Source organism: Galleria mellonella, unplaced genomic scaffold, assembly GCF_026898425.1.
Source record: "Galleria mellonella isolate WM207_F2 unplaced genomic scaffold, CSIRO_AGI_GalMel_v1 utg33, whole genome shotgun sequence".
Classification (NCBI taxonomy): Eukaryota; Metazoa; Arthropoda; class Insecta; order Lepidoptera; family Pyralidae; genus Galleria; species Galleria mellonella.
In genome coordinates, this window is record NW_026442079.1 from 4,147,501 (window position 1) to 4,159,785 (window position 12,285).

Below are 12,285 nucleotides of genomic sequence, written 5' to 3' on the forward strand. Positions count from 1 at the left end.
ATGGGCCTTAATATATAGATTTTTCTTAAAAATACTTGTCACATTCACTGATTTGCATACATCAAATTCGGATTGTAATGTGCATTTTTAATTTTTGTTAAACAAAGAATGTACCAAAATAAACATCAGTACCCAGGCAAACCATATATTTTTTTAATTATACTTTTCGTTTTTTTATGCAGTCTTCATAATTACTATAATAATAATTGTAATAATATAATTTATTAAATTGGATCTCTAACAAGAAATACACAATATAACATGTCTTAAAGTCATTATATAGTCTTCTAACAAATTAATAATTATTAAACTGTAGAGTGACTCGTAGACAGCGATATTGGCAATACAATAAACTTATTATTACCAATATACCGAAATTTAAATAATTCGACTTATGACAATCGATAACAATTTAAGGCTAAGTTTTTATTATACATAAAAAAATCAACGGACCTGACGAGTCCTGAATGAACATTAACTTCTTATTGATTCTGCATGTGCATGTATAAAAATAACACGTTTTACGTAGGTTCTAATGTCATTTATATAAAGAAACTAAGACTTTCGTTTTGTATATATATATAATTTTTGGCGATCTGCTTTAATTTCAAGAAAACAAAAGAGTAAATAGATATTTAATTCGTGGTTGATTTCCTAAGAAAAAAAAGACCACGGTATTGTACAATTTTGTCCGTTGGTTAACTGAAAATAACATACATTCAAACACGTACGTAGAAACACTACTTGTATAAGCAAAGAAAGCAAAAATATATTGCCTACATATTCTTTTTATATACAAGAAAACACAAACTAAATTCTTTTCTTTGCTTATTATACTTGATATTTCAGGTATTATTAAATATTCTAAAATTCTGAATTCTAAATTCTGAATTATTTACACTCATCATATTTAAAAAATATATTATCACTACGTTTTGGAGTACAAGTTTCATGTGATGTGATGTAAATATTTTTAAAGGTTTTTATATACAATATAAAATATCCTAATTAAACTTTTCTAGAACCCGCGCAAACCGAGGCGAATCGATAGTTCAATATATAATAGGTTAAATATTAAAAATGATGGTTTTATTTATTATGCACATTAACATTGGACAAAAAATATTAAAATACTATAAGAAATAAAATTTTGTAGGTAACCGATACATTTTAGTAAACGTACGGCAAAATCAATTACAATACCATTGTCTCCTATTAATTTAATTGAAATAAATACATATTATTTAAATCCAGTTTCGATAGTTTTTAGATTATTGATATTTAGCAAATATCAATAATAAGACATAAGGCAAAGTCATTCGATAAAAATACGCATGCAATTAAAACAATTTCAAAACAAATTATATGAAAATTAATCACAGAATTTTTACTTCATTTTTTTTTCGTTACCACATGCATGCGTGGCAAGAATAAAAGGTACCTACTAATCATAATAGTAATTGGTCTTACAGTGATAACGAGAGAAAAAAAATATTTAGGTACTGCCTATCACTGCAGAAAACAGCTTCAATTGCATTTGCATATTATACATACTTTCAACTTGTATTTCATATATGCAGTATACTATTTAGCATTAGATGCATGGACCTTCCAAAAAAAAAACAAACATTTGGAACAGAATGAATATATGTTTAACATATGGAATAATGTAATGGAAATTGATATTTCTTTTCTTTTTTATAGTTAATATTTAAATATGCTGTCATAATACGTCGCTACATATTATATAGCGATTCACAGGTTCATACCTAAAAGACGGTTCCTTTAAAAACGGCACTTATTAGATCTTTAATGTCTTTATTTAAGTGTGTCGTCCAACAACAATACGTATCGCGAAATAAAAGTTCATGCTAAAACTATTGTTTAATAAATTAGGAAAATAAATCTGTCTATACCTATAATAAACTAAAATAAACAATACCACATTTTTGTTACTTGCAGACAAAACGTTGGGATGGTAACAAATAATAGTGGATAGTATTTTCAGTTCTATATACATCTAAGAATTTATTATTATTAAATTAGTAAAACACCTCACATCAGATTTCAATTTCTATAGTGTGTACAAAATACATTTGTTCAAAGTAAAAAAGCTGTATACGTCAAGCGTCTGACAGTCTATCTACGTCTATATATAACGCTATTTGCATATTATGTTGTACAGGATTCACGATCGACATTTGTTAATAACCTGTTCATTATATTAATTGCAACAGAAGATATTTATACCGATCCTCATGCACCGTTCAACTAAACTAATTCATTTGACAGATCTAAAATTCGTATTTTACGATTTCTAAAGATGTCAAATATTATAAAATATAAAACTTTTATTGCTATAGTCCTTAATCGGTACAATACGGTACAATAATCAACTGCATTTTGCATTGTCCATTAATAAACTTTTTATATGGTGGCATACTAACATTATGCAAAGTCAATCGGGAAATCTTACACAAACACGATATACTGATACATCTCAAAACTATATGCAACTAACAAGATTCACTGAGGTATGTCTAACACTTACGTGAGTGTCAATGCAGTGCTACTAATAATTAGTATACATTCCTTTACATATCTATCAACAACAATAATTTAATTTACATATCATACTAATTACTGTGTTCCCAATTGACCTCTTTCTTCCGCATCTCTTTAATATTGGGCTTCATTATGTGTATTATATCTATGAGGACAGGTAATATTATAAATTTATTATTATGTATAGTCGTGGTATAATATATCACAGGCTTTGTAAGCCCAGGCAGTGATTGCAGTTCCTTTGGAACTATACTTGTGATACAAAATTTTTTCAACTACATAAGCATATTAATTATATATATATATAAATAGTATTAAATGTGACAACATATAAAAATCGATATTTATATCCGAAGCTAAGTCAATTGACGGAATGTACACTAATATTAGAGTATTTAGATAGTAAGAGTTTTAAACTGTCTCCGTTTCTAACGTTATACTAGTAAGTCATTATCTTAGACTAGATATTTAACATAATCGTGTGTATTATGAGTTACCAATATTTGATATTATACTTTGTACCGACTCAAAATATTGGGGACTCGCGATTATGATAACTACCTGTAGTTATTGTTAAAGTTTTAAAAGAAAGAATGTCATACTATCAGCATGTACTATAATCTCCAGGAGGCAAGAGCAAACTTCCAGCCTTATACGACGACCTAAGATGCTGCTCACATGCAGTGCTGTAACAAAGTGTAATAAATTCTGTCAATTATTATATATCACGCTTCAATGTTAATTGTCAATGATAAAATGCATTAAAAATAAACATAAAATACACAGATTTTAAAAATAATAAATATATAACAATAAAGTAACAATAAGACACCTATACAATGCAACGTAATGTGGTCTTATGTATTTATTCTCACTTATAATAATACAATCTACTCATATCAATTTAAATGGTGACTCAAGTAATGTGATAAGAAAATTCTTTTTTTTTTTCACCAGCCTATATTTGTTTCTTCATTTAATAATATCTAAAGATACTATTAATAATCACCTATATTTCATTTTAATATTTGCTCTAGGACTTCACATTAAACACATCAAGCAAACTTCATATTTAGCAATAATACAAAATAGAATATTACCGTATTCGCAACTACATATCTTATAGACAAACTGCAAATATGAGTATCTCAAACATTATTTTACACATATCACATTAAGCATAATTAAAAATAGTATGCATATATATATATATATTCTGTATATGAGATTTAACTAATAAAACTACGCCAGCATAACCTTAAAGAGCGTGTTCCATAAGCCAATACAGATAGCTTAGTTACTATTACAATAAATATACCTACATCATCATCACCATCGTATCAGCCATAACTATCCACTGCTGAACATGGGCCTGCCCCATAATTGCCATAAATATGGTCTCGAGCCACCTACATCCACTAACTCCCTGTAAAGCATAGCTACCTATCCATATATAACTACATATTTAAACTAATAAAGGTTGATTCTTTTAAAAAAAATATTATATGATGCTGTCAAAATTTAAATCTAAATATTATTAGCACAGCGGCAACACTACACTTATAGAAAACACAATATTATGAAACAATATGTCACAAAACATACATCATACACTAAAATGTGATAATGGGCATAAATACTTGTAATAATATTATTGAATTATTAGACAGGTCAAGGCCATTAACTTCATCTTCTTATTGTAAACTAGTCCCGGCACAAACGAGTAGATAGATATAAAGATAAATAAGTTTTTTGTAGCAATAGGCAAATTTATTATTAGATTTTACTTATTAAATTTATATGAAATTCGTATAGCTACATATGTTTATATGAATAAATTTAATCAATATTTAATATTTGCAACATTAACATTCGGTAAGCATGTATTTGAATTTGAATTCGAAATATGAATTTGCAATGCTATGCAATGATAAAACTGCTTAGCAGAATAAAATAAAAAGAAAATACAACAATAACCTTTCGCTACAGCAAGTCTTTAAGTCTATAATAAGAAAGGCAGTTATATAATATGTAACTGCCTTTCTTATTATTTTAAAAAATATCTTAACATATTTTAAACTCAAACTGGCACAGAACATACATACAAATAATGCATTTTATTAATTTTATTAATTGTCATGAAAGGGAGATTGAGACCAGATTGAGACTTCATACAATAGTTGTTTGCTTGGGTACCTTTGTTTAATTCATGTTTCTGCTTTAAAGGAACTCCTTTGTTCATACAACCATACCTACAACACAGACATACAATCATAACTATGGTTGTATGTCTGTGTTATGAAGGTATGAAGAGTGTATATTTGAAAGATAGGATATGACAGTGAAATTATAGGATACAGAGGCATAACAACGTAGTCCATACGAATGGCAAGACATGAAGGGTATCATGGGTGACACAGTATACTTTGTTACTGTTCATGTTTATAGGCGAAGATTACCACTTTCCGTCAACATGTTTGCCATTCTAAGTTGCATAAATAACTATTCAAAATTACTGATATTGTAAATATTCAGCTGTATTGACTTAATAGAAAAACAAAAAAACGATTTTCATCCTGAACTTAAAAATACGCAAGCATTCATACACATTACCAATTTCTCAAAAAATCATATTATAGGAAACAATTAAGCTTTAAATAGTCAATTGCGTTATTTTCGGCCCCATATACACATAGATATTATTAACAAAAATTAAACATTACCTTATTTTTCTTTAGCTAGTGTGGGTGTACTCGATTTATTAGGTTGTGGTATTATAGTAATCTCATCGTTGATTTTTAGAGGTTTGAGAAGCGAATCATTGTTGCTCTTCACCGGTGGTAAATTCGTCTTAGTCTTGTCCATGACACGCTTCGCAACAACACTGTGTGCTGAATACACGTGATTCTCAAATTGCTTGTACATGCCGAAAGTTGCTGTACACACGGTGCATTTATAAGATAAATGTGCAGGTTTAAGTGTTAAATTATGATCTCGAGCCACATGGTTCAATAGTTTCCACTGGTAAACCTGCAATTGTAAAAATTTATTTAAAACTATTAATCTTTAAATTAACTTAAAAAAAAACAGGGACTAGTCTTATTACATAAGATTTAAAAGTTATAAACAAGGTCACTCACGTTATTTCACTCATATTTTAGATGAAAATACAAATGTACAAAACATGAAATCAACAAATTATACTTTTATCTGTCTTGACCAAAGTGATCATAACTGTTGAAAGAATTTACTAATTATTACATTTCTTATTCACACTTACTCTGCCACAAACTGGACATCTTCCTGCATCTTTTCCTTTATTTGCAGCTTCCTGCATAGAACTGGTAACGAGTCCGTGGGAGCCTAATAAATGTCGCTCCAACCCCTGATCAGTGAAGAACCTGAAGCACATGAGAAAAACAATTTAAAATATAAATACAAGAACATCTTAGTAATATTATAAATATAAAGATGGTTTCAAGTATGTATGATGGTAGAAGGATGGGCTTGCAGCATCCCTCTTAAAATAACTGTTAAAGCCTAACTGAGGTTGACGACTCGTCTGGCAAGCATGGCATCTACTGGCAAAACTCCCCTTATGGAAAAGGCTTATGTTAAGCAGTGGACAGTTAACAGCTGATGAACTAACAGGGTACTTTTTACAAGAATTTACGAGGACAAAGTCGCAAGATACAACTAATACACATTTAATCCAACTTTTTCCATTTAAGTAAGATTAATGAATAAAAGAAACAAGTAACAGATTATAGAAGCAAATAGGAAACTGGTTTCGACCTATCTCCAAGTAAAAATAATAATATTTTAATATGGTAACATTTGTGTGGCACCATAATGTTTTATATACCAATCCATTTGTTTCTTATCCAGATAAAAACTTCAAATTGGAACACCCAATTTACAAAATTCCATTAAAATTGATATGACAATATTGAAAATTAGTCTAAATGTACATGGTGATATGCAATAAAAAACATTCTTTATCTTCTACATTACATTACATAGTTAAAAAACAACTACATACCTAAATTGACATTTTTGACAATTTAGTGGTGGCCTGTTATAAATCATTTTAGGATGTATCTTTACTTTATGTATCCATTGCATGTGATTTCTTAATTGCTCCAAATCTTTGATATATCCATCACAAATTTCACAAATAACAAAAGCACCCTTAGACTGCTGAGTAGGTGGTGGCTGTACTGGCTGAGGTTGTCGTGGCAATGGCGTTATAGAAATTGATGGCTGATGCATCGACTTTGGTTTCCCATTATTCTGGAAATTATAAAGAATTATGTTAAAGAACTTATAAGGGAAGACATTAAAATGACACACAATTTTATATTTTTCATTTTAACTTACTGTAACTGAATAGTTTGATGACATAAGAATAGACTGAGATGTAGGACTGTTGTGCCTGACAACAACACCACTTCGTATTATAGGCACTCCATGGACGGGCGTGGCGCGCGGGGAAACTGGCATTGGAGACCGTCCACGTGGTCGGTAACCAGTACTTACTCCTGCCATTAGGTTAGGTAAATTCATTGGAGCCCGTAAGTTATTACCCACTTGACTACGATTGAAAGCATTTTGATAAGGACTCATAATATTATTACGTGCCCTTGTCATCTGAAAAGAATTATATTTAGCATTATATGTTCATACAAAATATGCTAATTAATTTTCCATAAAAAAATAATGCAAAATACTATACCTTTGGTATTTTTGCTGGAGGCTCCCATTCGATGGGAGGAGATAAGTTTAATTCGGGTTTAAACTTTTTCGCACATGGTATTAGATGACGAGCAAGTTTTCCTTTCCCATTATCTTCAAAAGGACAGTTTGCACACTGATGGTAAGCAGGTGCTCTCTCCAACTTGCCTCTAATATTATGCTCTGCTTCCATATGGTACAAAATGTCATGAGGACTGCGAATTTCGAATGTACAAAAGTTACATTTATAAACATTATTTTTCATATGTGGAGTCTCCAAGTGATGAGTCATAACAAGCATAGATTCTGTTTTAAAACTACAAAATTCACATTTCTTCTGTGTAAATGAATATGGAGCATTGTTTTCTTTACTGAACTCTAAATTCTTCATGAGTGATGCTACTGATGTCTCTGTAGCTTTAGTATTCTGTCCAGACTTTTTCTCTCTATAAAGTTTCCGATTCTGTTGCTTCAGTAAATCTGTTTGCACATATTCTTGTACAAGATTTAACCCAATATTTATAAAAAATTTACCCAGTGAACAATCAAAATAGTTATCTGTCTTTCCAGTGCAAACTTTGTCTACTGTCAGATCCGCAACATCTTTTATTTCTTCAATAGAGTCTGCTTTGTCTTTAATAACAACAGTTTTGTCTTCATCACTCAATAATTCATCATCAGAATCTGCTGAACTTTCTCCATCCCATGATGCATCGTCATCATTTTTATTGTGACGCTCTGAAAGTAAAAAAAAAATTAACATGGTTTATTAACACTTAATAATATTAAAAGAATACAACAAAATAGTGTAAGTTAAAAAAGAAACCTCTTTTTTTCTGATCTTTTTTCTTTTTCTTATCTGCTTCCTCATTCTCTTCTGCATAACTATCATCTTTCTCTTTCTCAGTTTCCCCTTCTGAATCCTCGACTGTTTCACCCTTTTCCTTTTCTTTTTGTCTTTTTTCACTTTCTTCTTTTTCTACACGTTCCTTTTCTTCTTTGGCTCTTTGATCTTCTAATTCTTTACCTAATATATCTACAAATTCTCTAAATGGTTTAACTGAAGGTTTTTCATATACATATGGTACTATGAATGATGGTGCCTCCACAACAAACATATCATCTGTCAATGAAGGCAAAATTGAAGGCTGTGCAGTGTGTGTGGTGCCACTTAATGAGGAAATATTATTATTTCTACTGCTTACAGGAGTCACAGTTGTGCCTCGAGCTACAATGCTCTGATACAAATTTTGTGCATTTATGCTTGAATTTGTAGATGTAAAATTTTTACCCTGTTGAACTCCTGAACTTTTCCCTGATATAATGGAATTAGTATCTATAATTACCACAGTAGGTTCCTTTTTTTGATTGTTACCATGATTTGATTTCATTTGTTTTGCTGCCATCTCAACCAAGGCCTTAGTATCATTAATAACAATAGGCTTGCTTTTGCGAGTAAGTGGGTCTTCCAGCACCACTTCTTCCACATCAGATTCATCTCCATTTTCTAGATCATCATCATCATCATCATTATACCTCTTACGCTTGATAGCTCTACTACTTCGACGCAATTGAACTTTGTTCTCATTAACTTTTGAATTTAGTTTTTCATCATTAGCCACAACACAATCATCATTATCACTCTCAATTTCATGAACTTCCGGACTGGGAGAATCATGAGAATTTCCATTTTGACTATTAGTTATATTGTCTACTATTATTATATCATTACTTTTATTTTTTATATGACCATCATTATCATTATTTTCTCCATGGTCAGGCTCAGAATCTGAATTGATACTCACAGTATCCTCAGCTCTTTGTTCATGGGATATTTCAGATTCTCCTTCATCTGAGGAATCCTCTTCAGAATCAAGTTCATCAGTGTCCTGAAATCAAACATAAAAAATTGTAATGGTAAACAATAAGAAAATGTAATATATCATTATCAATTTCATTTTTATATGTCCAACTGTAATGTAAACTTAATACATAAAATGGATAATAGTCTGCATTAATAAAACTATGAGACAAAAATATAATAATATAGTGGTAAGAAAATATATTTTTCATTTTACTAAACATATAGCTGCTTCAACAATGACAAAATTAATGTGAAACTAACACAAGAGTACCATTTACTTCCAATGAAATATAATGGAAATGATGAATTTGAGTTCAAAATTGATCCACATATACAATGTTATGTAAAGATATGAGATAGATTTTATATCATCCTAGAAGGATAGTCAGAATCATTAATTTAACTGTTATAGTTGTATTTACAATATGTTCACATTTCACTAAACAAATTTAAAACTATATAACTACATAAAGCAATCTTGATGTAATTTTTTTTCAATTTGGCCTCAATAGTCTTGAATATTATTTGAGTTTTCAAGTTTAAAAAAATTAAGGTTAAACCATTTTAAAAATAAAAACAGAACTTTTATTTAAAAAAAAAAAAGATGTATAGATGTCATTATAAATTATGAAATATTATGTTTATTTATAAGTTATAACCATGTAGTTGGTACAATATGCATAATGACATCATAAAAGAGATTAAAATTCTCAACTGATAAAATTCCTATATAGTATTATCAGTTCAATTTTGAAATTGAAATATACTGGACATAAAAAACCATGGCCAAGTTCTGACAAACAGTATATATATATATATATATTCTTTCAGGGATTACAAACATAGTATGCATTACATTTACTGTCTCCAAATAGGCTATAATTTTATTTGTCCACAGGAATAAACAGGTTTATAATATAAAAATAGATATCATTTACAATTATTATTTAAATTATAAAAAATAATAATAATAACAATAAATAAAAATAAAAATAGCAATAAATAAAAATAATAAATAAATATAACAATAAATAAAAATAATAAATATAATAACAATAAATAAAAATAATAAATAAATATAACAATAAATAAAAATAATAAATATAATAACAATAAATAAAAATAATAACAATAAATAAAAATAATGACAATAAATACAAAAAAGGAAAAATAATTACAATTAATAAAAAATAAATAAAATCCGAAATAAAAAAACAACAGGAATTCTATATTTTCTAAGTTATGAAAAAAAAAAACAATATTAAATATATGGTAGTTATCTAATAACATTTAAATATCTAACCTTTATATTTAAAAATTATAAAAGTTAATCACAAAAATAATGTTCTGAAATTGTAATAAGCTGTTAAATGAAAATAATTTTACATATCAAAAAAAAAAAATTACAAAAGAATTATGAAGATGAAGATTTATAATAATGAGTTGAATATGAAATTTTGTTTTGGTTGATTGTTCACAATCATGAGAATATTTCCCTTTTTTATTTTATATTAACTAAATAAATAACAAAAATACCTCTTGATTTGTATCTGTGCTTCTAGTATACACTTTTTCAATACTCTCCTGTTTACTGTTTTCATCCATGGTTTGTAAATTCTCCTGCCCAACTGTCTCAGACTTAGTCTGAGAACTAGATACAGAATCTGGGTATGATTCATTGCTGTTCACATTATGATTCTCAATAGGAATATTATTGCTGTTTTCCCTTACAGGCACATTTAATAAGCTTCCAGTAGTGCAGTTGTTTGTCTGGGCATTGCCACTATCATTACTATTGTCATTTTCCAAATACTCAATATTACTACTACCCACTGCACCTTGACTGGATTCACTATCTACATGATTACTGCTCTCTGTATTATTGCTATTCTCACAATGGTTTGAAATATCATCACAGTCCTCAGAGGTAACTTTCACATGGTTATGTTTGTTTACTGGAGAGTTGGGTAGAGATGTCTCAATGGGCTCTTCCATAGTGCCATTCATACTGAACCAGTGCTACATTCCATGTGTTACACCTGCCAAAACAATACAATCTTATTTAGGTTATATTTCTAATACTATCACAATCATGAGAGTAAGATAGGTACCAAGTGTCTGAGCGTCACATTTTTTATAGTGAACACTCCCCGCCCCCTCCCGCCTGCCCTCTTCCCCCTGGCAAGGCGCTAGCAATCAAAATGGCGGTTCCATGGTACCGCACTGAGGAGCTACGTGTACACTAAATACCTACTACTATCACGAAGGTCAAATATGCATAACACAATTAGTGGATTATAAAAATAAACTATAAATATTATGTCTTGCAACTTTGTTTACGTACTGACGTCGCTTAAGCGAAATCAACATGTAGATTCAAACTTTCGCTATAAATTGAGAAAAAAGTGTAGTCTAATTTGCATCTTACCGTAATAAAGTTTATCGAAAATAGAAAGTTACAACGTTAAAAAATTGGGGCATCCGAACACAAAATTTTACACTAGAATATGATAATTTTATTCTGTAAACAACCAAAGCCGGTATAGTATTCATTTCCACTAACAAATCATAATGTAGAGGTTTTAAAGTATTTTTGTTTAGAAGAAATAAATCAGACACTTCACCCGCTCCAGTATGAAGTGCGTTGTCGCGCTGAACCGCTTTCTGGTTCTCGTTCACTACTTGGTTAATTCAATGGTGGACTCCCAAAACAATTTTCTTCTTTAAATTTGTATATACCATTCACTCGATCAAAATTATTATTAGTAAATACAAAAGCACAATATTTAAAATAACAATTAATAGGCAACCATGGGAATTTTATAATTCTAATCATCTAATTACTATAAAAAAGCTATACGACAAAATTAAGGTCTTTATAGAAGAAATGCAACATGGCGGCTAAGAGTTAGTCACGTGACACATTCAGAAGGCGCGGGTAGGGGAACAAATGTTACCAACTTAAATATTTTTCTCCTGTATTTAGCGGTAATTAGTGAAGGATTTACAGAAGATACGCTAAGAAGGTTGGAGCCTAGACAGATTTTAAGGGCTACAAGTTTGGTGCGGATTTTGATTATCCATAAACTTACAATTTCATTGTAAGCAAAAATTTGTAAACA

General features: G+C 29.5%; 1 protein-coding gene across 3 annotated transcripts in view; it reads right to left on the reverse strand.

Moving 5' to 3' along the window:
• Positions 1-12,082, reverse strand: part of LOC113517716 (MATH and LRR domain-containing protein PFE0570w-like) — a 12,918-nt gene extending 836 nt beyond the window's left edge. Inside the window, exons 1-9 of one of the 3 annotated variants that reach the window (XM_026902465.3) lie at positions 11,788-12,082; positions 10,700-11,202; positions 8,126-9,188; positions 7,301-8,037; positions 6,946-7,215; positions 6,608-6,858; positions 5,846-5,966; positions 5,289-5,595; positions 1-3,251 (exon numbers count right to left, since the gene is read on the reverse strand). The exon at positions 1-3,251 is cut by the window's left edge and continues 836 nt beyond it. In XM_026902465.3, the coding sequence (XP_026758266.1) occupies positions 5,290-5,595; positions 5,846-5,966; positions 6,608-6,858; positions 6,946-7,215; positions 7,301-8,037; positions 8,126-9,188; positions 10,700-11,170 (3,219 nt within the window). In that variant the 5' untranslated portion in view covers positions 11,171-11,202; positions 11,788-12,082 and the 3' untranslated portion in view covers positions 1-3,251; position 5,289. The other 2 variants (XM_052896726.1, XM_052896728.1) reach the window with 2 other exon arrangements.
• Positions 12,083-12,285: the final 203 nt, after the last annotated feature.